The 27,477-nt window shown below is 38.0% G+C and overlaps 2 protein-coding genes across 12 annotated transcripts in view; one reads left to right on the forward strand and one right to left on the reverse strand.

Moving 5' to 3' along the window:
• Positions 1 to 373: 373 nt before the first annotated feature.
• Positions 374 to 19,336, forward strand: LOC309653629 (centrosomal protein of 78 kDa-like). Its single transcript, XM_082478507.1, has 7 exons — positions 374 to 480; positions 3,228 to 3,363; positions 4,555 to 4,599; positions 6,024 to 6,154; positions 16,674 to 16,788; positions 17,611 to 17,782; positions 18,697 to 19,336. The coding sequence occupies exons 3-7, from the start codon at positions 4,580 to 4,582 to the stop codon at positions 19,258 to 19,260; spliced, it is 1,002 nt and encodes a 333-aa protein (XP_082334633.1). The 5' UTR covers positions 374 to 480; positions 3,228 to 3,363; positions 4,555 to 4,579; the 3' UTR covers positions 19,261 to 19,336.
• The window catches only part of LOC309653630 (glucocorticoid-induced transcript 1 protein-like), a 115,539-nt gene continuing 106,847 nt past the window's right edge, over positions 18,786 to 27,477 (reverse strand). For 5 of the 11 annotated variants that reach the window (XR_014259287.1, XR_014259288.1, XR_014259289.1 and 2 more), the window contains one exon: positions 26,344 to 26,916. Coding sequence is in view for 2 of the 11 variants with exons in the window: in XM_082478510.1 (XP_082334636.1) it covers positions 26,867 to 26,916 (50 nt within the window). In the remaining 9 variants the exon portion in view is untranslated. The other 6 variants (XR_014259283.1, XR_014259284.1, XR_014259285.1 and 3 more) reach the window with 4 other exon arrangements.

The following is a 27,477-nucleotide window of genomic DNA, read 5'->3' on the forward strand; positions in this document are numbered from 1 at the left end:
ATCTCCACTTCATTTAGTTGTTTTTCTGGGGTTTTATCTTGTTCCTTCATCTGGTATATAGCCCTCTGCGTTTTCATCTTGTCTGTCTTTCTGTGAATGTGGTTTTTGTTCCACAGGCTGCAGGATTATAGTTTTTCTTGCTTCTGCTCTCTGCCCTCTGGTGGTTGAGGCTATCTAAGAGGCTTGATGGGAGGCTCTGATGGTGGGTAGAGCTGACTGTTGCTGTGGTGGTCAGAGCTCAGTAAAACTTTAATCCACTTGACTGTTGATGGGTGGGGCTGGGTTCCCTCGCTGTTGGTTGTCTTGCCTGAGGCAACCCAACACTGGAGCCTACCTGGGCTCTTTGGTGGTGCTAATAACAGACTCTGGGAGGGCTCACACCAAGGAGTACTTCCCAGAACTTCGGCTGCCAGCGTCACCATCCCCACGGTGAAACAGAGCCACTCCCTGCCTCTGCAGGAGACCCTCCAACACTAGCAGGTAGGTCTCGTCCAGTCTCCCCCGGGGTCACCGTTCCTTCCCCTGGGTCCCGATACACACACTATTTTGTGTGCGCCCTCCAAGAGTGGGGTCTCTGTTTCCCCCAGGCCCGTCGAAGTCCCGCAATCTATTCCCACTAGGCTTCAAATTCTGATTCTCTATGAATTCCTCCTCCCATTGCCGGACCCCCAGTTTGGGAAGCCCGACGTTGGGCTCAGAACCTTCACTCCAGTGGGTGGACTTCTGTGGTATAAGTGTTCGCCAGTCTGTGAGTCACCCACCCACCAGTTATGGGATTTGATTTTACTCTGATTGCGCCACCCCCTACCGTCTCATTGTGGCTTCTCCTTTGTCTTTGGATGCGGGGTATCCTTTTTGGTGTGTTCCAGTGTCTTCCTGTCGAATACCGTCCAGCAGCTAGTTGTGATTCTGGTGTTCTCGCAGAGGGAGTGAGAGCACATCCTTCTACTCCGCCATCTTGGTTCCTCCCATTGTTTACATTTTTATTTTCTCTTCCTGATGTCTATAAACATAATTCCACATAGATTCAATATAATTTGCCATTCTTATCTTTTCATACTAAATTTCAATTTTATGATTCACAGTTATACTTTTCTTTTTTCTTTCATAGTTATACTTTTTAACATTGGATTCAGAAGGTTTCATTGAGTTGGTCAATTTTTTAAATTGGTGAAAAATTGGAAATAACCTAAAATAAACTATTGTAAACATCTTCATAAATACAACTTTTCTTTTTCTACTTAAAGATGTATGTTTTTGATTCTCCATTAATCAACTTGCTTGGACAATAGTGTATTAAATAGAAGTTGTTAAGAGTGTTTATGAAGTCAAAAAAAAAGCTTATGAATTATCTGCCAATTGTTATTTCAAGACAGTGGTATTTTAATAATCAAATAGTACATACAAAGAAGTTAAGATTTGTGGTATCACACTAATTACATATTGTTATTAAAAATTTATATGATATGTAAAGCATTCTTAAAATAGCTAAGTTGCCTTTTGCTATAATATTAGAAATGGAAACATATATAAATAAAACATGTATATGTGAAACATATTAGGAATTCTGTAATATTAGTACCTGGTGGTATATAATACAGCATCATGGAATGAGAATACAATTAAAAATTTTTTTTTATTTAGCTTGATTAAACAAAGTGGAAATGTAACTGAAGTATACAAGCTCATTGAGGTATTTTAAGAGTAATTTTATTTCTTGGTCTATTTTTTGTATTTGCCTCAGTTATTTGGAGACATAGAGGTAAGCCAAATCAATAGCTGGGTATATACTTAGAGCCAGGTGAGTATAGGGGTAAGATAATGGTGTGAATTGTGTCATATTTATATTGTAGTTATGTATGCCTAAAAAAGACGGGAACTTTTATTAGAAATTTTTTTTTATCTCCTAACACAAAAAGTATAATTAAAAAAATTTTTAATACAAATGTATTTGCATTAGTTTCTGAAAGTAAAGGAAGGGTATACACATACAAACCACATGCATACAGACATCTTTTTTGGAGGGTAATTAAGTTAAAAAACAAAATAAAATAGCACAAAAAGAACTGAGCTCCTATATATTTTTAAGAGGCATGTTAAATCACACAGAATCATGTGGTGATTATCAATAAGCTACACTCTATGAAATATTTATCCTATATTACCACATACACTCTATTTTACACTCCATCCTAATGCCGCTAAAATGTAGAAAGCAGCAGCATAGCACAGGGAGATCAGCTCGGTGCTTTGCAATGACCTAGAGGGGTGGGATAGGGAGGGTGGGAGGGAGGCTCAAGAGGGAGGGTATATGGGGACATGTGTATGCATATGGCTGATTTGCTTTGTTGTGCAACAGAAACTAACACAGAATTGTGAAGCAATTATACTCCAATAAAGATCTATTAAAATAAATAAATAAAATAACATGAAATAGTAGATTTGAAGGATAAAAATAACCATTTTAACCTATGATGTTTGTTTTCAGTAAATTCAAATTAAATATTTAAATGTGAATTTTAATATATGGCTTGTTCTAAATAAAATATTAACACGTAGGTCTAGTTTTTGCAACCAAATATTTCATATAAAGATACTTGCCTCTTTACTACTGAAATATAGGATAAGTCTCCACATTTCACTCTTTTATCCAGTGGGTTTCATTTGTTTTTTTGTGTGTTTTCTATATGAAATCAAAGGAGCAGTGAAGGCTGACAGGCTTATAGGAGAGTAACATTGACTCACCTACCACCCAGCAACTTGCAGTCTTATAACTTTTACTGTTTTTACATAGAAAAATTCATCTTAAATTGAAATTTTGGTCCAATTCTGAAGATTCTGTTTGGCAGAAGTCATGGGTGTACCTGTGTTTCGCTATCCTTGAGATTCAGAAATGCCAAAGGTGTTCTAAGATTCAATAAACTTGAGTGTTTCTGCATGATACATAAAATGGATCATACTTTGGGATTTTTAAAAATTTTATTTTTCCATTTCTGCACATCTCAATACTTTTGTTTTAGTTAAAATAACTTGTTAGTGTAGAGAACTTATATTTTTAAAAAATGCTGGCTTATGTAAAACCTTTTTACAAAACGATCCTTTTTTTAATGGCCTTGGCATCATTGTCCAGTGCCTGTTTGATTCCTTTCAAACTGTACACTTTTGAGAGTTGCTCTGTAGACCTTTGGTGCATCTTGATTCCTTCTTTCGTGCTTTGTCAAACATAGGATTGGCCACAAAGAAACCTGTAAGTAATGGAAGGAAACACTCTGCTGGTAAAGAATGTTATGGTCCTGAACCTCTACCACCTGGTGTGTCTGGTTTCCTGCCGTGGCGTACTGCAGAACGTGCAAAAAGCAACAGGTAATGTGTTTGCATTCCCTGTCTTTTTCAGTCGTTCAGAATTCTTTATTTTGGAACTTCCATTACGTGGGCGGTCTCTGGTGCTTTCTATAGAGGAAAGAAGATAACTCACACATGGCTTCTGCCTAATGAGCCGTCTAAGGAAGAAAAACAGAAAGTAATTGGGAGTTTCAAGTTGTTTCTCAAGTGTCACAACAGAGGTAACCCCGTGGGAGTCATGAGGAGACTAAAATTATCTCCAATTGTGCAGGTGAGAAAAGTTTCACTAAAGGCAGGTGTAGTTGAGCCAAGCCCTACAGCACAGAAGTAGGAATTTGGATATGTACGAATGGGAAAAAAGACATTTTAGGCATGGGAAGCAGTTTAATGCAGAATGGATGAGAAATCTGCATTAGACCTATTCTAAATCAACTGGCTTATTAACTCAGTAAATCAGATTTAGTGAGTCAAACTAGCTTTAGCTGATTACTTATCCAGGGGATAGCTGTTCATAGTAATTTTTGTCATAGAACAGTAAATAAAATTGTTGAATTATAGCTTTAGGCTTGCTAAGTGAAATAGATTGCTCTAGATGATTTTCACGTGACTTACTTGGTAGTATTCACGAAATTGGGGGTTAACAATTGCTTAAGAAAACAAAGAGAACTGATTTTAAATAGTACTTGAAGGAGTTACTGTGTAAAGTATCTGTTCAGTAGCTCATGTTAAATGGATGTTTATAATCCTTATTGGACAACCAACTAATTTTTTGCAAATGGTAATGTGAATTGCTGTTGCATAAACTATAGTGTTGAATCCCCAGTCTTTGCACTTGAGTTTAACAACTCTATGGTTTCCTATCTTCTTGGTGAGACACTTAATCTCAGGTCCATCCTCGTCACACAGAGTGGTAAATTAGAGAACGATTAATATCACCATTTAAAGAAGTGAGACTGAAATCTCAACCATCCTGAACATAGGAGCTGAAGGGGCCTCTCAGCAGTTCAGAGAGTTATCACCAAGCCAGTCGGCTGAATTCTGTTCAGTTTTCTCCGTAGCAGAGCCCTCCAGGTCCTTCTTTTGAGCTTATTTATTTTTATACACAATTCTGTATGGATACTGTACATAATACTAAATAGTTGTATTAACTGGATTTAACTGGTGATGTATTTACATCAAGATCTAACTTCGTTTTGTTGATATCTTTTTAAGGGCTTTCCATTCATCAAAGCTCGTGATGTATGTAATCAGGTGCAGGTATGTAGCTATCATATTTATGATATGTAGGGGTTGAATTGGGAAAGGTGGGTGGTCATTCTTCTTGCTTTTTAAACTGACAGAGCCTTACAAGAAGTATTTCCCTCTCTGAAATAAATCCATGTAAAACTTGTCTGGTCGCTCTCCCAATGCAACCATGTAATTGTGTGGATTTCGCACACAGCTGGCAGCCTTGTGGTTATGTCTGTGAAAAAGGAAGCCTGTTCTCCAGTCTGCAAATCAGCTGTTACCCAGTGAAATGAACTTGACTGCCATTTCTGACCCCTCACATGGAGCTGTCATACTCAAGAATGTTCATATGTTTTCAAGAAATGTTGTTTGCAGGCCGTATGTACAAATTCCTGATCTGAAAGCCAATATAAAGCAACATCTCCCAAACTTCTGCTCTCTCACCAAGGCCACACACATTCCCTCGCTTATGGCCTCATGGCAAGCTAATACTGTCAGTATCAGATTCTCCTTCCCAGTGGTCTTGGGAGACCGCATAGTTGCTCTATGAAAGGCACCACTGCTGAGATTGAGAGAAGAGCACCTTGGGTGTCAGTCCTGCCCTTGCATGCCCAGAGGGAGGGGTGTGCACCTCGTTCTCCTGTTGGGAGTTTCCTATGCTGCAGGTTTGCTGCTTGTTGTGAAAATGATGTCCTAGTGACTTGTCTTCTGCGTGGTTATATAATCCCAGCACACTTCTGTATGATCTGTAGACTTTTATGGGGTTGTGGCCAGGTCAGTTTTTAAATGTTTGGAAATGCCCTATGGAACAACATTGCAGTGGCAGTGAAGCTTGACAGGAGAATTGTATTACTGTTACCCTAGTTTTGGCTTAAGGGTGATGAGAAGATGAAATTTTTGATGGGTCAGTTTTAGTTGTGTATGTGTATGTGATTTATTTTTTAAAATTCTAACGTCTGTTCTTCACAGCTTAGATATGTTGACTTTCTGATTATTCATCAGTCCCTTTACTGATGTATTTTCCTCCGAAAAACTACATTTGCTTCCAGACTGTTTTCGTCTGATGGTAAAGAATAAATTTTTCATTTGCAGTATAAAGTTGATCTGAGAAAAAATGTTTATCTTGGCTCTTCACTTGGCTTCTGTGAAAGAAACTTAATAAAATAATATGGGCAATTCCCATTACTAATCCTAACCATGTACAACAGAGGTCTGTACAGTAACATAGCAAAAATAAGTTACTGTACTTTTACTTAGTCATTGCCTGTTTTAGACTAAGGAGCAGTGAGAGACATTTATAAATAATGATACCTCAGATCACTTTTGTTAAATGTCCTCTAATATGTGGATATTTGGTATCTGGCTTGTGTTATCTTTTATACAATCTTGTCTTCTTTCTTTGCACTTCAGTTTAACAACTCTGTGGTTTCCTATCTTCTTCTTGTGACAGTCAGGTCCATCAGAATTTCCTGTGACTGTGACAGTAGAGAGTCCTTCCTCCTCAGAAATCGAAGAGGTCGAAGATTCCTCAGAAAGTGTTCAGGAAGAGCCAGAGAAAATCAGTTTGAAACAAGAAGCACTGCAGGTACGAAGTTATCACTTTAAAGCTATAGAGAAGATTATTTTTCAAATGGAAGCCTGATTGCAACACTGCACAGCTTGAGTGAGGGTTTTGTTTTCTCCTCCCATCTGCATTGTATCCCCTTGAATGGTTCCTTAAGCTTAGACCAAGGTGAATGGTGGACATTTGAACTCTAAGAAATAAAAATCAAAACATGTCGTTAGTAATATAGTTTCCTTTCCTTAGAACCTTAGGATATTCGATTTAGGGAGAACCTTAGTGATCATAAGATAAAGAAATTGAGTTCTGAATGAATATAGTCAGCTGATTCAGTGCTCTTGTTTTACAAATGAGAAAATTGACAGTTCTAGTTGAACTCTCTTTTTATAAGAGGAAAATATGGCCTCATTTTAAATAAAAGTAAAGTTGAAAAAAGTTTTGATGTTAATATTCTCCTTTCCTAAAATAAAAAACCTCAAGAAGCTACATTATATTCCCTCATAAACCTGACATCTAATGTGATTCCATACTTTTGTTTGTATGGACAGAAAAGAAAAACTGATTTTCATAAGAAACTTTTGCACCTCAAAAATAATATATTTGTTTTATTTCAACTTTAATGCAGAGCTGAACATTTCTAGTAAATAAGGGAATACCATTTGGGGGAACCATGTCTTTGTGCTACAAAGTCCATGTTTAATTTTTAAAAATTATTTAATATGATTCTCTTTTCGTATGAAACATGAAACTTGACAGGTTTCAGAACTAATTATCCCATTATTGTAGGACTATGGTAATTACTCTTTGATTTTCAAAAGAGAATGTTAGATTTTTATGTTTTTAATTAAAATTAATGATAATATAGAGAAATTTTAAGAAAACTTAGAAAATTATGAAATGTTACAGTGGGAGAAATCTATAGTTCATGTAGAGTTACCCCCTTTCGTTTTATAAATGAGCACCTACAATTTGTAGCACATAAGTGATTTCTTAGTAAATTGCAGAGTACGACAAGACCCTAGAGCATCTAACCCGCATTCCTTGTCATTTTAGATGTGTTGTATTCATTTCCTTCATGAGTAGAACAGGAGATTGTATTTCTAAAAGCAGTGATAGACTGGGGAAGACCAAGAACTTTAAACACGGGGACCACAGAATAGCAGATTCAGAATGCACTGAGAACCATTGCAGCTCTTCTCCGTTTTGACAAGACACTACAAGGATGGTATCAAAGTGTTTAAGTACATAAGCCAACAACAGTCAAGAGATTTCAACATAGTTTTGAAAGAGAGAAGACACATGGAAGAGTGTGAAACTGAAGCAGTAGAACAGAGGAAAAGCATCACCTAGAATATGCACAGGTACCACCAGCAACTGAGGAGGATTCTGACCCCACCTGCAGAAGTAGCTTCATGCTTTGATGCGCATGTAGGAGAGAGGGTGGAGTTAGTTAAAAGTGTGACTGAAATAGGGGAGCTCATTGAAGGGTTGTGTTTGGAGCAGTGGACTCCCAGCCCCGCCCTCACGCTCCTGAAGTGAGATGATTTTAAGTTTGAAAACAGTGAAACTGGGGAGAACTAGGGCAGCTAGTGTGAGTTTTTACACCCTAGAAAAGAGTGTTTGGGGGGGATCCTATTACAGTCACTCCCCACTTCTTCCTGCATAAGAAGCCAATCAATCGTTGACTTCAGGGAGCTTTCTGCGCTCATTCTTAAATAGAAAATAACTGTCATTTGCCTGATAGTTGAGTAAAGCTTACAACATGAGAGAGGGGGGAAAAGAGTGAAAACATATCCTGGTAGGACTGGGGACAATTTAGGGAACAAAATAATTTAAGCAAAAACCCTAATTAGTATCCTGAGAGAGGTTTAAAAAGAGCTAGCAACTATAAAATAAGACTAGGGTGTTAATTAAAAAGAGAATGGTCAGAAAGCAAGAGAGGTGTCTTGGATATGAAAATATGGTTGCTGAAATATATTCAGTAGGAATTTTAAAAATTTCTCAGTATATAAAAAAGAACGACACAATGGAAAATGTGATAGCCATATGTTAGAGAGGCTGCATCTGGGAGATCCAACATGTTACCATTAGAAACGGCAGACCCAGACAAAAAATGGAGGGAAGCTGTCAAAGGGCAACAAAATTCCCCACAGCTGAAAGTAGACATCAGGCCTCAGATTGAAAATCGTTACTCAAGTTTTGAGCAAGATGAACAAGAATAGACTCATACCTAGGCACCCTTCATTGTGAAACTTTAAAATACTGAAAAAATAAATTAAAATAGAATAAAATACTGAGAGGATACATCCATTCCAGAGAGAAAAATACTGGTCACCTAAAAAAAAAAAAGTTAAAATCTGACTTTATCATACTTGTCATCAGCACCATGGATGCTGGAAGGCATGAGAAAGATACCTCCAAATTTTTCCAGCACATAATTTTCACCCTAGGGTTTTGTATCCAGCCAAACTATCAGTCATAAGTGGAGGCTGAATGAGATATTTTGTACACAAAGAAATTTGAAAAATTTACCTCCTGTGCTACACCTTAAGCTATTTATAGAAATAATCCAGCAAAATGAGGCAATAAACCAAGAAGGAAGGTAATAGGGGATTCAGTGCAGAGAGCAGCTAGTCTAGATTGGAGAGGCTTCCATTGATTGTGTGATTGAGAGCTTAGAAACACCTTGAGGCATATTGTACTTACTAGGTATTAGGCACTGTTGGAAGGGAGGAGGGAGAGGAAGAGGAGAAGGAACTTGAACTCCAGAGGAGAAAAGGCTATACTGACATAAACATGAAGCAAACTAAACTATGGTTGATTTTTAACCTACTATTGGTGAGGAAGAGAAGAATCCACTTAAACTTGACACTATAGATGTCCCCGTTTTCAGTGACACACAGGAGTAATGACCACCTATCTAATTTGTTGTCCAAACCAGAACTTGTCCAAACTCCTTACACTTCAATAGTGTAAGGAGGCGCTCTAATGCTGTAACATCAGGACAACAGGTATAAACTGGAACAGCCCACGGCGGCTTGGGGTATGTGGTCACCCTGCACGAGGGCAGTGACACTGACACAGTATGGAACGAGGTGTAGTCTATACACAGAGACACAGTACATCTGCAGTGGGCAATATTAATTTAATTGTAATAATGGCAATACTGTCTTGGTTGGCAGCTTTTATTGTCAACTTGCATGTAATAACAAATAACTAACCTAAACTATACTTAGTATGTATTAGTATTAACTTGGTATGTACTGAAATGTATTGTGTAGTAGTATGTACTTAGTATATATTAGGCTCTAAGTGTTTTTGCATATATTAACTCATTTAATCCTCTGAATAGCCTTATGAGGTTGGTGCTAATATCATTCCCACTTTTGAGAGAAGGATGCTAAGACAGGGAAGGAACTTGCCCAGGCTGTACCGAATTTAGGGTTGGATCGAGGCTTTGAGTTTAGGCTCTCTGCCTGTTCTCTTAAACCTTACTCCCTACTGACTCTCAAATAACAGAAGATTTAACTGCACATAGAACAGAATATAAATTTCAACTTTGACAACGTAAAAGCTAGGTTTGGAAGGTAGACAGGAGGTAGAAAAAAGGGAAGATGGTATGAATGTCCTCATTTTACAAAGCGTGACGATGAGAGAGTTTATAGTGGATCAACAATGTAGGTTTTTAAGTATATCACTACAAGTCAAAGAGATCATGAGCAGTGGAATAACTAATGATGACATAACTTTACTGAGCAGTGTGGACATAGGAAAGAGTGTAAAGGAACTAAACCCTTACTTAGTAAATCAGAAAGTGAACAGATAATGCCTCAAATTTAGTCAGAAAATAGTCATGTAAGAGTATTACTTGGAAATGGAGAAGAATTCAAAATAACAACAGTTGGACCTCCCTGGTGGCGCAGTGGTTAAGAATCTGCCTGCCAAGGCAGGGGACACAGGTTCGAGCCCTGGTCCAGGAAGATCCCACATGCCACGGAGCGATGAAGCCCGTGCGCCACAACTACGCAGCCTGCGCTCTAGAGCCTGCGAGCCACAACTACTGAGCCCACGTGCCGCAACTACTGAAGCCCTCGTGCCTAGATCCTGTGCTCCACGACAAGAGAAGCCACTGCAATGAAGTGTAGCCCCCGCTCACCGCAACTAGAGAAAGCCTACACGCAGCAACGAAGACCCAACACAGCCAAAAATAAATAAATAATAGTTAAAAAAATAAGAATAAAAAATAACAATAGTTGACGTCAACCTCATAAAAAAGGAAATCCAAACAGCCAGTAAACACAGAAAAGTATACGACTTCATTAAGTAATAAGAGAAAAGTGAGTCAAAACCAATGAAACTACATGCCAATCAGATTGACAAATACATAAATAAAGTCTGGTAGTATCAGGTATTGTAGACCTGGAGTACTATGGGAATCTTCTACCCTGCTTATACTGGAGTATAAATCGACACAACTACTTTGGAAAGCATTTAGCACTCTCCATCAACTGAAGGTATATAAATAGCCTGTGACCCAGCAGCCCTCACCCCCGCCCTGTGTAAATGCACCAGAATAACCGGTACAGCAGGATTCCTGTCCATGATTTGCATTAGCACAAACTGAAAACAACCCAAATGTCCATCAAGAGTCAAAAATTAAATAAATTATGTGTATTCATACAGTGGGAAAACTATCAAGCAATAAAACTGAATGAACTAGAGCTACAGGCTGCAATGTGGATGAATCTTTTAAACCAATGTTGAGTGAAAGAAATAAGATAGAAAAGACTTCATATACTATGATCCTCTACATAAAGTTAGATGTTGACAAAACTAAACTCTTTTGTTAGGGATGCATGCAGGTTAAAGGAAATGATTTTCAGAAATGAGGATGGTGTTTAACCGGGAAGAGGGAAGGAGCTTGTGATGAGAAAACGATATGGGGGGTTTTTGAGATGCTGACAAGTATCAATACTTTCAGATTCGAGTAGTGGTTATGTAAGTATTCTCTTTTGATTTGTCACATGGACAGTTTTGTCCTGTGCACTTCTCAGTACACATATCGTATTTTACAATTAAAAACCTGTGTACAGAATCGGTCGCTTCTTGAGTGCTGGACGTGGGAGTGGGATGAGACTATTTTACAATTAAAAACCTGTGTACAGAATCGGTCGCTTCTTGAGTGCTGGATGTGGGAGTGGGATGAGACTATTTCATTTTAAGCCCTTCACTACTGCTTGCATTCACATGTTCATTCATTCAGCATTAATTGAACATATGCTGTGTACCAAGCACTCTTCTAATTTTATATGTGTTTTAACTCATGTAATCCTCACAAGAGCTCTGTGATATGGGAGCTTATCTCCATTTTATAGATGAGGAAGTTGAGGCCTAGAGTTATAGAACTTGTCCAAGGTTATATAGCTAATGGGTAGTGCCAGGCCCATTTGCCTCAGAGAATCTGAATTTTTACAATATAATATAAAAGAGAAATGTAATTACTAATTATAAGCCAAAAAATTGCACATTAAAGAAGACGACAAGTTTTCATCTATCCAGTTAGAGAAAAACACACAGTCTGTCTTTCACACACGTACATCTTGTATTGGTAGGGATTTTCCTTATTAAGCAATTATTTATTGACCGTCTACGTTGTGCTAGGCACAGGTGCTGGGGATAAACACTTAATAAAATACACCCCCTATCTTCAAATAACTTGCACTCTAGGTGAGGAAGTAAGCCAACAGTTATAGTAGAGGTTATATACCAAGTGATACATCGCTGATGGCAGTATAAAATCTCAGAAATCTTTTGGAAAGCGGTTTGGAGATAGGTACCTCAGAGCCTTAAAAATATTCATTTGCTTTGATCTCAAACTCATTTTTGTGCATTTATTGTAAGAATGTTATTCTCAATATGGAAAAAAGCCTTCATGCATAAAAACGGTTATTTTGTCTTATAATATTGAAAAGTTAGAAGGAATTTAAATGTGTAAAATGGTTAACCAGTAAACCCACTCAGTGCAATATTTTGTAGCCCACAAAAAAAAAATCAAGGTTATGAATCCCCTGATTATATGAGAAATGATTGATTTCAATGTTAAGTGGAGAAAAGTTGAACATAAAATTTGATATCCAATATGATGGGAGCTTTGTCACAGATAAATCACCCTAGCCAGTGTACAGAAGGGATGAAGGAGAGCAGATGACAGGAAGGAAAATTATTCCAAAGCCTTATCATTAGTCTTACTTAAGTAATAGAATATCAAGCAATTTTACTTTCTAACTTTTTTGGTTCCATATTTCCACGTAAGGGACATGAATTATTAATACTTTGTAGGAGAGGGGTACACTTTTTCACAAAAATTTCACACTGTGTTCTAATTCCCTCCATTAGAGGGAGAAACTATTTCATGTAATTGCACTTTGATGTGCTATTTAGAACCAGTCAGGAATTTTAGTCTACTTTCCTCTGACTGTGGTGAGGGATTTTTGTTTGTTTGCTTATTTGTTTAGAATTTCTTTGAAATCAGTTTTAGAAGATTGATTAAACCATTATATTAAAAGTAGAGGAATTTTGCAATTTTTTTCCCTTTTTCCCCATTGAAAACTTGACTGGCTTTAGTAATGAAACATTAAAGAATTTGAAGTTCTTAGATTCTCAATTTTTTAAACATGTTCTGAATATAAAAATATATGTTCATTGAGCAAATCTTTGAAAACAGTGAACAACTTATTGAGGGAAATAAAAGCCACTTCTGCATGTACACACACCTAATCTGCTCTTTTGTCTTAAAAAAGTTTCAAAAATATTTTGCCATGTCACTAAATACTCTTCTACATCAGAGAATTTGATTAAGCTTATGCATCATCTCCCAGGAGAAACGCACAGATATATTTTGAATGTAGAACTCCTGAAGCCCGTTCATAAACTTTGGTTGAGACCTCTTGTCATTCTTTTCTTAGTGGCTTCACAGCGCATTCCTTCATACGGTGAGCTGTTTTTATTGAAACCAATCCCAATTTGGAGGCTCTTAGCTTTCTTCTAGGGCTTGGTTATAAATAAACAATCTTATGATATCGTGTTGGTAGATAAATCTTTGCCCACATCTTTGATTTCCTTAGGGTAAACTCCTGATGTAGGATTGTTGTTAGGTACCAAAAGCTACTCTCCAGAAAGTGATGCCAGTTCCTCTCCCAATGACGGCATATAATAGAGTTCCTCATTCTTTAAGTGATTGTTCAAAGCAGTTAAAATGTATAAATATACCTTACTGTTTTCATAAGTATAGGTATTCTGATTGTTTATCGCTGCATAAGAAACCACCCCGAAACAGTGGCCCAAAACAATGACAATCATTTATTTTGTCCACGAACCTGGAGGTTGAGTTGAATATTAATTCTTCTACTACACTCTCACTGACTGAAAACAATACCTATTTGACTAGCTCACAGTTCTGCAGGTCAGAAGTCCAGGCACAGCGTGACTGGGTTTCCTGCTCAGATACACATGGGAACATGTGGGTTCCCTCCTGAGAGTGTTAAAGCACGTGAAATTTAAGTGTAAACATTGAGCCCCAAACGTTGGATGTTCACCATAGTTTGTGTGGGTCACGGAGCTGAAATCAAGATGTCAGTCTGGCTGTGTTAGCATCCAGAGGCTCTGGGAAAGAATGCCTCCAAGCTTCTTCGGCTTGTTGGCATAATTCAGATTCTGCAGTTGCAGGACAGAGGTCCCCATTTCCTTGCTGGCTGTCAGTCGGGGGACGGTCTCAGCTCCTAGAGGCCTCTCGCTTGCCTTCCCTGCCGCAGCATTGGACTTCTTCAGAGCCAGCAATGGAGAATCTCCCTCTTGTCCCTTTTGTACTTCAATTCAGGAAGAGTTCAAGTCCTTTTCGTGGGGTGCCTGAGTAGGTCACATCCACCTAGAATAATCTCCCTATCTTAAAAAATCAACTGATTTTGAATCTTAATTCCGTCTGCAAAATCCCTTCACTACAGCACCCAGATTTAGGGTTTGATTGTTTAAGTGGAAGGTTTGTGTACTTCAGTAAGTAGGAGTCTTAGGGGCTCTGTTAGAATTCTGCCTATTGCAAGCAGTGTCCCCACTTCAAGGACCGAAGTGTCTTAGTTCCTAAAACTCCTAAGAGAGTTTATCAGTGTTCATTTTATTTGATTGGCTTTGGTGCATGGGAAGACTACCACCTCCGTGAACAGGAATGGCACCCAGCTTCCTGAGTCCACAGTGTGGCTCTGTTACTTAGTGGTGTCACCTTGGCTGTGCTGCTCTACTTTACTTCTCTGCCTCTGTTTCCCTCATCTGTAAAATAACATGGAGTTAGTGATTGTTCTTTCCTCGTAGGGTTTTTTTTTTTTTGTAATAAATTAATTTTATTTATTTATTTTTGGCTGCGCTGGGTGTTTGATACTGCTCACGGGCTTTCTCTAGTTGCGTCGAGCGGGGGCTACTCTTCCTGGTGGTGTGTGGGCTTCTCATTGCGGTGATTTCTCTTGTTGCGGAGCACGGGCTCTAGGCGCGCAGGCTTCAGTAGTTGTGACACAGGAGCTCTAGAGTGTAGGCTCAGTAGTCGTGGCGCACGGACTTAGTTGCTCCGCGGCACGTGGGATCTTCCCGGACTAGGGCTCGAGCCCGTGTCCCCTGCACTGGCAGGCGGATTCTTAACCACTGCACCACCAGGGAAGCCCCCTCAGGGTTTTGATGATTAGATTATTTAATGCCCAGGGAACTCCAGGAACAGTGCTTGACTGTAACTTGCTTTAAAAGTGATTACTTTTTAAAAGAATGCTTTTGAATCTGCAATTATGCAATTCAGGTATATTAAGCATGTTCATTAATAGGACTTCCTACTATAAAGAGACCCACAAATAAAAATAGAAGTTTTCTTTCTTGGTCTTAACTATTTATTTATGACTTGCTATGTTATACGCATATGCCTTTTATGGTGGGCTGCCACAAATTTATGTTGGAAAAAGTGGAATTTAAATAAATCTTTACTATGCTAATTTGATAGATTTTGATAATTCGTTTCACTAGCATGGTATGATATTACCAGTAGCAGACTAAAACCTGAGTTCACTTCTGGCTCTGCCCCTAAATCCTGATGAGTCCTACAGCTGGAAAGGCTTTTGGATATTATACTACGAATTAGTTATAATATTTACTCTGTTTGTTTAGGAAAAACTGGAGGAGTGCCTAAAGCAGTTAAAGGAGGAGAGAGTAATAAGACTTAAGGCTGATAAATGAGTCAATGAGGCAAACAATTTCTAATACTTTTGAGAGTGTTTTCGTTTTATTTTGATTTGATTTTAAGCCATACACACATAGTTTGTAAACTTTAAAACTGTAATATGTTGCAAATTGGTTGTATCATATGGACTTTTGCATTTACTGGTATTTAGTGATCATATGATCTATATTCCAGAAAGCATGTTTTTAAAAATGTGAAAATCTCGTTTTGTGTGTGTGTGTGTGTGTGTGCTTTCATATGACACTAGCTTATTTTCTGTTCATGATTCTTTGATTCAAGAAAGCACTTTTTGTGCATATACTGTATATACAGTAGCATAAAAGACATGATGAGACTCTCCTGGCAATGAATTAGGAAAGTGAATCATTTAAATAAATTTAAGATATTGGAAAACTTGTACGAATGCAATGCAAGATGAAAATATATACTATAAGAATTACATTAGGTAATGTGCATGAAAGCAGGGCATAATCTAAAAAGTTCCATCTAAATATACTTTATCATAGGTTGAACGTAGGGAGGAATTTTTCAAAGTGCATCCATTGGATTGGCGGACACTCATTCAATAAATGTGGAGCACCTGCTTATATAAGGCAAAAGGGGCCTCATGAACATAACAGCCTTTCTGAGAAATACTAGAGTTGAGCTTATAGGGGGTTTTAAGTGCATAGGTGATGAGCGGAAGGGGAAGAATGCACGGGAGTGAATATTTTCAAGAAGCCAAAGAAAATATTGGTGATCGTACATTTAATAAATTGGGTTGGGTACGATTTAGGACTTTTAAACGTAAGCATTAGATATTTTGCTCGCTAAAGTTAATTCTTAACATTCAGCAGAGTTGTAATATGTTTTGTTCAAATCAGACTCTATAATTCACTTTCTAATTTAAGGGAAACTTAAAGCAGGTAATTTTCTAATGTGGAATGAGGCTCCATTATGAATTGAACCAGTTAGAAATGTGATCTTTTGTGAAATATCATTAATAAAACGACAACTTTGGTTTATTGATATACCACCTAAGTGTTATATAGGAAACTTTGTTGGGTGCCTGGGGGTTTTGGTTATTGTGTGATATGGTCTCTGTCTTTACTGGTGGAGAGTTAGGTTAATTACAGATTAATTACATTTTGAGTGTTTTAGTTTTGTTCCTTGAAACTAGACAAGACTACTTTTGATGACAATGAGAAAAAAGCATGTCAGACATTTTCAGTCTTCTTTTATAGCTGGAACATGAAAATGCCCAGTTAAGAAATATAAAATTCTCTTTGTCTGAAGGCCTTCATGCCCACTCATTGACAAGCATGATCCTGGATGATGAAGGTGTTTTGGGCAGCACTGAGAATTCTTTTCAGAAGTTCCATGCTTTCTTGGATCTCCTTAAAGATGCTGGGTTAGTTCATTTCGCTTCATGGCGTTCTTCTCTTTGCAACTATAATGGTAGTTTGCTGAGGAACTGGAGCAATTTTCATCACTTACGTGGCCATATTTAGCCAAATTTAGTGTAATTATAGGTAATATAGTTGACGTTTTAAAATGAGGAATTAAATTTTTTGAGAAATGCAAATAGGGCAGCCTGCTTTGGTAGAGTGGGGAGCCCATTATAAAAGAGTAACCTGTAGACAGAGTAATTAGTAGGTATAGTTTTTTGTAAAGACTAAATTGAAGGCAGTTTTCATCGAAAATACTCGGGAATGGATAAGAATTTTCCTATCTTTCATTTATTTTGCTTGTTTGATAAGTTTGAATTAAAGTTATTTTTGTCTTAGACATAAAAATTATTATTAATCTTCAGGGAAGATATAGGCCAGTGGTTCTCAACCGGGAGCAATTTTGCTGAAAGAGGGAAGTAGAGATTGATAGTTGATGGAGTGGTGTTTTGTCAGTGAATGAACTGGTGTTGGGAAGGAAGGCACAAACACATTCTTGGAAACTGGAGAAAGGTGGTAAAGAAGTGTGGGAATGGAGGTGTGACAGACAGTGGACGAGGTGCGTGGTACTTGTTGAAGCTGCTAGTGAGACAGTGGGATGTCTCCTAGAGGATGAATCTGGAAAGGGCTAAGAATTTGGGGGAGAGAGAGGCTTGTAGTCTGGAGTAGGATGTTGGCTTTTAAGATTTTAGAAGTATTTCATGATTGTAGGTCTGGGGAAATCTAAACTGCTCTTATGTGATTATAATAACCTTTGTCTTTTCTCCTTTCCTCCTCTGGTCCAGGCTTGGGCAGCTGGCCACAATGGCTGCTATAGATCAGTCAGATTTTCATTTACTAGGTCGTCCCCAGATGAATTCTACTGTTAGCAGTCCACCTAAAGAAGAAAAGAAGGCACTTGAAGAAGAAAAATCAGAATCAAAGCAGAGTGCCCCAGTACAAACGCAAAATCTCCAAGTAAGTGGACAGGACAGCACTTAATGATTCTAAGAGTGATTAGCAAAAAGGAAATGACCAAGTCAGAGAGAAAATAATAATGGTCAGTCTCTAATAGTTCACATGCTTGGGAGCTAGAAGACTGTGGAGTCCTCTCCAAATCTGAGATTAGTAAATGTGGGCCCATTTCATGATACTGTATTGCTGTACATAAGAAAACTGGAAGTTCTTTAGAAAATTTATGAGTTAAAGCAAACTCTCCTTAATGAAGAAAGAAAACATTACAGAAAATATTCCAGATTTTAAATTGTATAAATGTCTATTCTATTCATATTTTATCTAGGTTTCTATTTGTATGCAGTCAGCTTATAATGAAGGAACACTAATGAAGGTACACGTACTGATAGAATTTTTAAAATAAGTAATCTTGACATAGCTAATACGTAAGATATTATAATGACTCACCTGGTCATGGGAATGGGAGGGGAAACCTGTCAGCTTTTCCTCTAGCCTTACTTGGAGCCCCCTTTGCCCACCACAGCCAATCTCAGACTGGTCTTGGGAACTGACAGCTTGAGAACACAGTCTGGTCACAAACTATATACTGTTTACATGTGCCTGGAGGATAGAAAAGAAATTAATTTTCTTACAGAGTAGGGTTTCATTTTTAGTGAGGGAAAGGAAATGGGTAATAACTACCCCAATCACCAAAGTCTGAAAATGTAGCGGACATAGCCTTGGATATAGCTAGGTTAAGTTGAGAATCACTTGGCAAGATAGAATTAGAAAAAAACTGGCTCTGAAATCTTCTGAATAATCAATTACTATGTTAATAATAAGATCACAGAATAACATTGAAGTTTTGAACTCTACTTTTTAATGGTTGGCTTTGTTCATCACTGAATTTTTGTCTTGTCTTTTGTCTTTCCCTCCAGTTTCAGAAAATTACAGGTGATGCTGGGACTCCTTTGCCTCTCGACTCCTTCCATGTCCCAGTCTCTACTCAGCAGGCCTTAGAAACTTCCAAAGACAACCTGGGGGTCCCAGTCACAGAGCAGCGGCAGGAGCCTTTTGAAGATTTCATTGCTAGAACATGTTCTCCTTCAGCAGACGTCATTTCTGGAACTGGAAGTCACAGAAAAGAAGAGGAATTATCTAGAAATAGCAAGTCTTCTTCAGAGAAAATGAGCAAAGCAGGTGAATATACCAAAAAATACTCTGCTAAGAAACAACCTGGGAAGGACCTGCATTCCTGCTCTGACTCACCTGTAAAGCAGAAAAGCAAAGGAATTGGGCAAAATAATTATTTGCTTAATGAACCAATTAGAAGTGAGTCTTTGAAAAAACACATTTTTGTTAAGAAAGAGAGTAGAATAGTGACTGTTTCATCAAAGACAACTAAAAGTAAACTCAATCTACTAGAACATTCTGAAAGTGATACTCGTGGATCTGATTGTGAATTTCAAGAAAGCATCCATACTCCATCACACCTAACATAGGTCTAAATCTTTTAAAATCTTTTAAAATTATGTTTTTGCCTTCAAATTTTAATAAATTACTTATGTTTTTATTATAGCATATGGTGTTTTAAAATACTTGACTGGAAGCCATTAGAGAAAGATTTATCTATGCTTTTTTATTATAATGAAAGTTTTGGTGTATTTTTCCTTGTGAGAGTTTGCACCATTCATTCAGCTAGTGTTTACTGAGGGCTTCATATGTACCGTACTTTTCTGAGTGCTACTGCTTTCAACAGTGAACAAAATAAAGCCTTTACTCTCCTGGAACTAACACTCTGTGGTGGGAGTAAACATAAACAACACAACAGGGTAAGGGGTAAAAAGAGATGGGAATAATAAATGGAATAGTTTTACCATTTGGTTAAATGTCAAACTATTATGAATCATATGGCCAGAAGCCATTGACATATTTTAATTCACAATAACCAGAGAGCATCAAACATTTACCAAGGCACTTAACAGTGTTTACGGATTACAGCAACACTATGAGGTAGGGAACTATTACCATCCCCATTTTATAGATGAGGAGTCTGAGGAGACATTATGTGAGTTACCCAGAATTACACAGATATAAGTAAGTGGTAAGCTGGGATGTGAGCAGAACCCATGCTCTTTTTTTTTAATGTATGGACTTTATTATGTTTCATTTGTTTCTGATTTATGTGATTGTGTTTTAAAGATTTTTTTTGATGTCGACTATTTTTAAAGTCTTTATTGAATTTGTTACAGTATTGCTTCTGTTTTATGTTTTGGTTTTTTGGCTGCAAGGCATGTGGGATCTTAGCTCCCTGACCAGGGATCGAACCCTCACCCCCTCCATTGGAAGGCGAAGTCTTAACCGCTGGACCACCAGGGAAGTCCCCCTTATGTGATTATTTTTATGGCAGTTGTTTTAAATTTTATTTTTTATTGACGTATAGTAGAATTACAGTGTTGTGTTAATTACTGCTGTACAGGAAAGTGACTCAGTTATACATTTATATACATTCTTTTTCATATTCTTTTCCATTATGGTTTATCACAGGATATTGAATATAGTTCCCTGTGCTATACAGTAGGACCTTTTTGGTTTTCTTTAAATACATCCACTTTTTTAAAATAAATGTATTTATTTAATTTTTTATTTTTGGCTGCATTGGGTCTTCGTTGCTACACGCGGGCTTTCTCTAGTTGTGGTGAGCGGGCTTCTCATTGTGGTGGCTTCTCTTGTTGCGGAGCACGGGCTCTAGGTGCATGGACTTCAGTAGTTGTGGCACACGGGCTTCAGTAGTTGTGACTCGCAGGCTCTAGAGCACAGGCTCAGTAGTTGTGGCGCACGGGCTTAGTTGCTCCGCAGCATGTGGGATCTTCCCAGACCAGGGCTCGAACCCGTGTCCCCTGCATTGGCCGGCATATTCTTAACCACTGCACCACCAGGGAAGTCCCATGTAGGACCTTTTTGTTTATCCATCCTGTATATACACCAGTTTGCATCTGCTAATCCTAAACTCCCAATCCAACCCTCTCCCACCCCCTCCCCCTTGGCAACCACCAGTCTATTCTCTATATCCTTGGTTATGTTTCTGTTTCACAGATAGGCAGAACCCAGGCTCTTAATTACTTTGTTATCCTGTTTCCTTGTTAAGAGAAGAAGGGTTTAAGGAAGGCACCGAGAGAGCAGCCAGTGAGCAGTGAGCAGTAGAAGTGCAAAACAGTGGGGCTGTCAGAAAGCACACCTGTCTCCTTCCCCCATCTGAGCAGAATTTTTAAACGGCAGAGTATGTAAGAGTATGTGATGACACATCTCTGGATTAAATTATGTCTCCCTGGTAAAACATGCACAGATAAGTCTTTAGTTCAATCAGACTGAAAGGTGAGATCAGAGAAAAGCTAGAGTGTCAGATTTCTTCTAGAAGTTCCTGGCTGATTGTTACTAAGAGGACTACTAGAGTACTAGTTAGTTCGTTAGTCATGGATTGAGTGTTAGAGGAGCGAAACAATGAGCAAGATGTAGCGTTGGCCCTTTAGCAGCGGAGTGAGAGGGGAAGACGCACAGCAGATGTCTCATCCTGCACGTGACATGCTGTGACGGGCATATTCAGGGCGTTTCATCAGTGTTTGTGGAAGAAGAGGGGGAGCTGTGAGGCAAAGAAAAGTCATCGAAAGAGGCAGTCCCTAAGCTAAGTCTTAAAGGACTCGTGAAAAACTGGTGAGTCAGCCGGTGAAGGGCAAGGACACTCAAGGCAGAGAGGACAGCGGAAGTCCAGAGCTGTGAGTGTGCGAGGGGTGTGTTACGGAGCCACAGGCACAGGCTCTGGCGCATCAGTGCAGTGTCACCAGGCAGTGGCAAGCGCCCCTAAAGGAGGCAGCGAGGAGGAGGAGAGCGGGTCTTAGCCATCCATGTGCGTGGAGCTGGTTTCCTCAGAAAATAGCTAAGAATGGAAAGGACAAGTTCAGGTGGCATTTTAGACCACTGACGTCAGTATGGATGAGGAATCTGAAGAAGCCTGGAGACAATTATGCCCCACTCTTCTGAGGAGCAGTGTTTTTTATTTTCGAGTCGGACTTTCATGCTGCCACCTCCTCTCCTGTCCCTACTGAAAGGTTTATCGGCTGGCAGTAGGGAGAACCTAGCTTAAGTAAAGGTAATCAGGTTTCTTTACTGTACAGCTTCTCGGGGCTGCTGTAGGCTAATGTTCATTCTGGATCGTCACAGCAGGCGTATGGTACACAGCCATCCTCAAAGCTATTTGACTTTAGAGTCCTTTTTTAATAGAAGTGTCTAACAACTGGTTCCACCAAACAGCAATTTGGTAACTTCTAGACCAGGTAATAGAAAGGGGTCTGAAATAAGGTATAGATGAAGGGAGGAAATAAGTTCTAATTTTATTTAGGAAATTACAAGCAAGACTTGATCTTGGGAAGTAAGGAAGAAGTAGGAGGCGGAGGCTGAACCCCCATCTGTGTGACTAAGGTTGGGAGGTGGTATCATTGAGTTTGGAAATAGGGGATAAAGAACTGAATTGGGGAAAAGACTTTAGTTCTGGACATGTAGAATTTTAAAGCACCTGTAGAATTCAGGAGACAAACTGGTAGATAACTGGACCTGCACGTGAAGACATGGAAAGATAAAAATTTGAATGTCATCAGCACTTAGCAGTCATTAAAATCATGAAAATGGATGAGATTTCAGAGAATTGTGAGTACTGACAACGTTTAAGTAATAAGCAGAGAAAGAATTCTGGGAAGGAGAGAGGTGATAGAGTTTCAAGAAGGAGGAAGTAGATGACAGTGTCATCCTTCAGAGAATGTAAGTGTCCATTGGATTTGGGCAGTTAGGTCCCCAGTGACCTTAGAGCAGTTCAGTGAAGTGGTGGACAAGAAAGCCAGATGGCGATAAATTGAGGGTGTAGGGCTGCCTGTGGGGGCCAGGCGGGGCTAGTGAAGACAGTGGGAATAGGCTGCTCTGAAGGAGTTTGGATGAAAAGAGAAAATAATTAGCAAAAAAGAACTTTTTAGAATGAGACAGGCTTATATCTTATATGTTGAAATGAAGAAACTGATAAAGGAGATCCTGAAGATGTAGATAATAATTTAGAGAACTGGGGAAACATGGACATATGAATTAGAAAAAAACCTTGCACAGTATATAAAACTCACTTGTATCCTTCGTGTTGGATGGATACTGGTAAGTTTGTGAGGAAATAAAAGTAAGAAGAGATAGAAGTTAAATGAGTTTATACTGATAGCCTCAGTTTTCTTTGACAGATTTTTCAGAGACACATATATACACATACATAATTACAGTTTTAAAATTCTTTCATAGTTACATGTTTTATTAATCATGTCTGAGAAAAGTCATTGATTTTCATTTTTTACAGCATTATCTTGTAAGGACAAGATACAGTGACAACTTCCAAGCTTTTTGCATATCAGGGCTGAAACTGAAAGTATCTCCATAATTGAATTTTCACTTCTTATTTGTAATCAGTTTATCGTTAGGAGGATACTTCATAGTGTTTGATCACAGATGAGTTTGGGCATTGCTATCACTCAATAATGTTAAGCATCTGTCAGGTTCTCTCCAATACTATATATTAATTTTTTCTCCGTTTAGCAAATATTTATTGGCGGCCTGTGGGAATAAGATACACCTAGGTCCTCTTTCCTTGGTATATTCACAAAAGCCTCTGAAACTAAATTTTCACGTCAGGCCATACTAAGTCCTGGCATAATAAGTTTTCATCGTTAACAGTTTTTTTGTGTTTGTGGGTGTTTTTTGTTTTTATTTTTTTGAAGCAAGGATAAGACACTGTCTTAACTCAGTAGTTGTCCATTGATGAATAAGTCAAAGAAGACATTGATGAAGCATGGTATTTTGAATATCCTTTCCACAGAATAGGTAATGGGCTGTCCTGAAACTCTGCTGAGATGCTGATCATTTTCAGATTTTGGAGTGGCAGAGAAAACCCTATTACACCTTGAATTATCACTAGAAACAGGAATTCAGCCAAATAAAAACAGTGCCTCTGCCTACTGAGGTTGTCAATTTCCATCTTAACCAAAGTGAACATTTCTCCTTTAGATTAAAATCAAGAAAATCCCCTCTGTCCAGGATGCAATAACGGGGTACAAGAAAGAGGAAAACTGAAGGTATTCCCTCTTTACACCTGAACAGTGAATTCATTCTGATATCAAATATTTGTTATGATTCTGCTATGACCAGGTGCTTTATTGTGTTTAGAGATCAAGTTACTGTTCATTCTTGGTAAGTAAGAAAAATCCATGTTTTAGGACTCTGAATAGTAACTTTATATATTTTATATATATATTAAAAATAAATATATATATTATATATAATATATATTCCACCTATTCAACAAAATTGTAATTTTCATCATCTCTTACGAATGATGAACTGTATTTACTCTTTGGAAAGGGCTTATAGGGAATTAAAGTCTCCATATACTTTTTATATAAGACCATGGAAACCAAATTCTCAACTGGGAGCAAACTTAGGTTTTGCTATGAAGGTTTATGCTTGCCTGGCCTTAGAGTGGTAGGCCAGGAACTCAAGGTGGAGTTTTTTTCCTCTAAGTTACTTTCATTGATGCCACCCTGAAAACATTTGGAGGGAGTATTTTTTGAAATAGCTTTATCTCAGTAACCTTTTAAAAATGCTTCAGGGTATGGGGAACACACCTGTCAAAATGTTCAAGCAACTCTTGTTGATTTAAGTGTAATTGATCAGGAGCAATACAGGAAAGAGCTGGGTACAAAAGACAAAAGGCCCGAGGCTATTTCATGTATAGTTTTTGGCTTATTGTACAAAACAGAGAAAGTCTCATACAATCACACAGCCAAGGTCCCCTACTGTTCTCTCCTTTTAGCATAAATAAAAGAGAGCTAGTTTCTCAATAGCAGCATTCTATCCTTAAGTGGGTACACAGTGATATTCTAATGGTCTCCTGAGCAGGGAATAATTCCGTGGCAGCTCTGACTTCCAGTCACCGGGCTCTCTGTAACTTAAGTCTTTCATGGCCAAGGACTATAATCATTATTTCGATTTCGATTTCGCATCTCAAAATTGAAAGGATTCCATGGACAACAAAACAGGAAGTGATTTCATGAAGTGTTTTAGTATGGATAAAGTAATAAACTATAAAAATACAAATCATCAGTAAAGCTTTTTCTTTCCGGGGAACTATATTCAGAAATTAATGCAAGCATCTAAGGTGCGCATGTGTGTTTTTTCACCCATGATCATGTTTGTGTGTGTGTGTGTGTGTGTGCATTCCACTGCTACAGGAGACATGCAAAATAATATCAGATTTGCTACTATATGAAGTACTGGTTTCTCCCAAGAACTGTGTGCTCGCAGGGTTCGTTCAGGAAGGTGAGTGCCCTACCACCACATCGCAGTCATATCTCATCACCTTCGGCAGCAATAATTTACACTTTAACCTTACATGCAGGCGTATTAAATTAGTATTACTCATCAGAACTTGCTTATTAATAAAACAAGCTGAATTAGCCACTGCAGAATCATATTTGGAAATTCAATGACAATTTTACATTTTTAATAAAGGCTCAGAAATATTATTGCAGAGCAGGTGGTACAGAAAACTGTGGTTAAATTTGACATTCGTTAATAATTGAAGTGTGGAACGTGACAGGTGAAAATTGATATTGATTTCTTTCCTCTAATATTCGGAAGAGTTCTAACAGGTAAGTAAAATGAGATAACAAGACATATCAAGTCTCACTGATTTCTTTGATCACGTCCTCCCCGCATATCACTCCTTCGCCTACCATGTTTTGAATAATTCAATGCCCATAGTCTTTCCAGTTCAGTGCATTATAAAACACACTCAAGCTGGGTTTCAATCATATTAGACTGAAAGCTGAACTTTTTATGAAGGATTATTTAAAACAAAATGCGTCTTGAGCCCAACAGCCTTTGAAACCAAACAATCCTGGGAGTTCAGTGAGGAAATGTCAACACTGTGGAGAACTTTTGGATTCAGAAAATTCAGTAATCCTATTTGATGTATGTTAACCGTATCAATATTAACAACCTTCTGCTTGATTTCAGCAGTGATTTGAGAGCTGAGTTACTACTGGTCTTGTATTTTAACTAGTTGTGAAAGCACTGAGAGAGTTGTTCTTGGGTTGAACTTGACCTGCCTCTGGGAATGCTGTCTGTTCTATCCATCTTGAAAAGCTTTATTCAAGTGCATTTCTCTGCCTTCCTTCTTCTCATGTGCACCCCTTGGGAAAACGAAAGATGCTCAAATATAGATGTTAACACTGCAGATGCTCTGATTGGCAATGGTGTCTTTCAGCTTCCCAATAAAAAATTATATTGCTGACCACCCATTTGACTGAAAAGTGACTCATTTTACTGACAGATCTCTGGATTGAGATGCCAAAAGAAATAGGTCATTTCAAATTTCCTTTTTAATTTGAAGTCATAGCTTTGTGTTGCAACACTACTTGTTCAAAAGTTAGATCATGAAGTTTCCTTCCTATGACCTCCAAATAATTAATCAAAGTGTTCTTCATTCGGCTATATAAAAAGCAAGCAGAATATTCCTAATTATCAATCTTTCTCTTGAGTCATATACTTCTTGTAATTTCAAGGAAGAGAAACTCAAATGTAAAGTGTTACAATAGCCAAGCATACCAGCACTGTTACCTAACCATTCAGCAATTTTCTCTGCCAAGTCACTCTGAACCTTAGACTACTGAGAATGTCTTTTTAATTAATTTTTAAGGTTCTCCTCTTTTGAGTTAAAAAATGGTCACAATTTTATAAGTAAAATTAAAGAAAAAACACAACATAGACCATCTGAGATATTTCCATTAGGCATTATATATATATAAATATATACATATATATATAATTTTAATATATATACATATATAAATACACTGGGATAAATCTCCATCTTCTGTGTCTGTCGGACATAGGTCCATTTTCTTAGGAATAGGGAACTCCTTTCACAATGGAAGTGAGGAAATTGGCTGGACCATCCTTCTTGAATATAATTCCATGAAGCCACCATTGAAGGTTGTCTGGATCTTGGTTCCTTCTAGCAATCTACTACTCCAACAGTGTGTAGTTCATCAAATTCAGGTCTTTCTGAAGCCAGGCTAGAAATACAAAGTGAGGTGGACGATTAAGGTAACTGACCAACAAGGAGGAGGAAGAGGAGCAAAACAATTTCCCAATTTCATTTTTTCCCATATTCTCTGTGCTTTACAAGGGAAAAAATATTTGGGTCTGAGTTCCTTTCATTCTTAGCCATTGTTGGTTCAAAGTCTGAGAAAAAAAAAAGGTAAAAACGAAACTATGGAGTCCAGAATTTCGTTAGCTCTCTTGCATGCAATAACACAACTTAAAAGGCCTTCCAAAAAGAAGGGGTAAACTTCTAAAAATATAGCCCAATCTTTTCAATCTAAACAAGTAAACACTAAAAATATATTTTAGAAATCCAGCAAACACACTAACCACAGTCAAAGCAAAGGAAGGCTTATGGCTTACCAAATGACAGTGGCTGTCTACAAGAGAGAGAAAGAGAATACTCCAAAATTCTATCTGACCTGGCAGAGCTCAGCACAGCTACTATTCTTCTTTCCTAAAATCAAGGCATAAAGAAATTGAATAAAACTTGCCAGAATGTCACCCACTGCATCCAAAAGCAGGTTAAAGAA

The sequence above is a fragment of the Balaenoptera physalus genome (genome assembly GCF_965194825.1).
Source record: "Balaenoptera physalus genome assembly, contig: HAP1_SCAFFOLD_717, whole genome shotgun sequence".
NCBI classification, from domain to species: domain Eukaryota; kingdom Metazoa; phylum Chordata; class Mammalia; order Artiodactyla; family Balaenopteridae; genus Balaenoptera; species Balaenoptera physalus.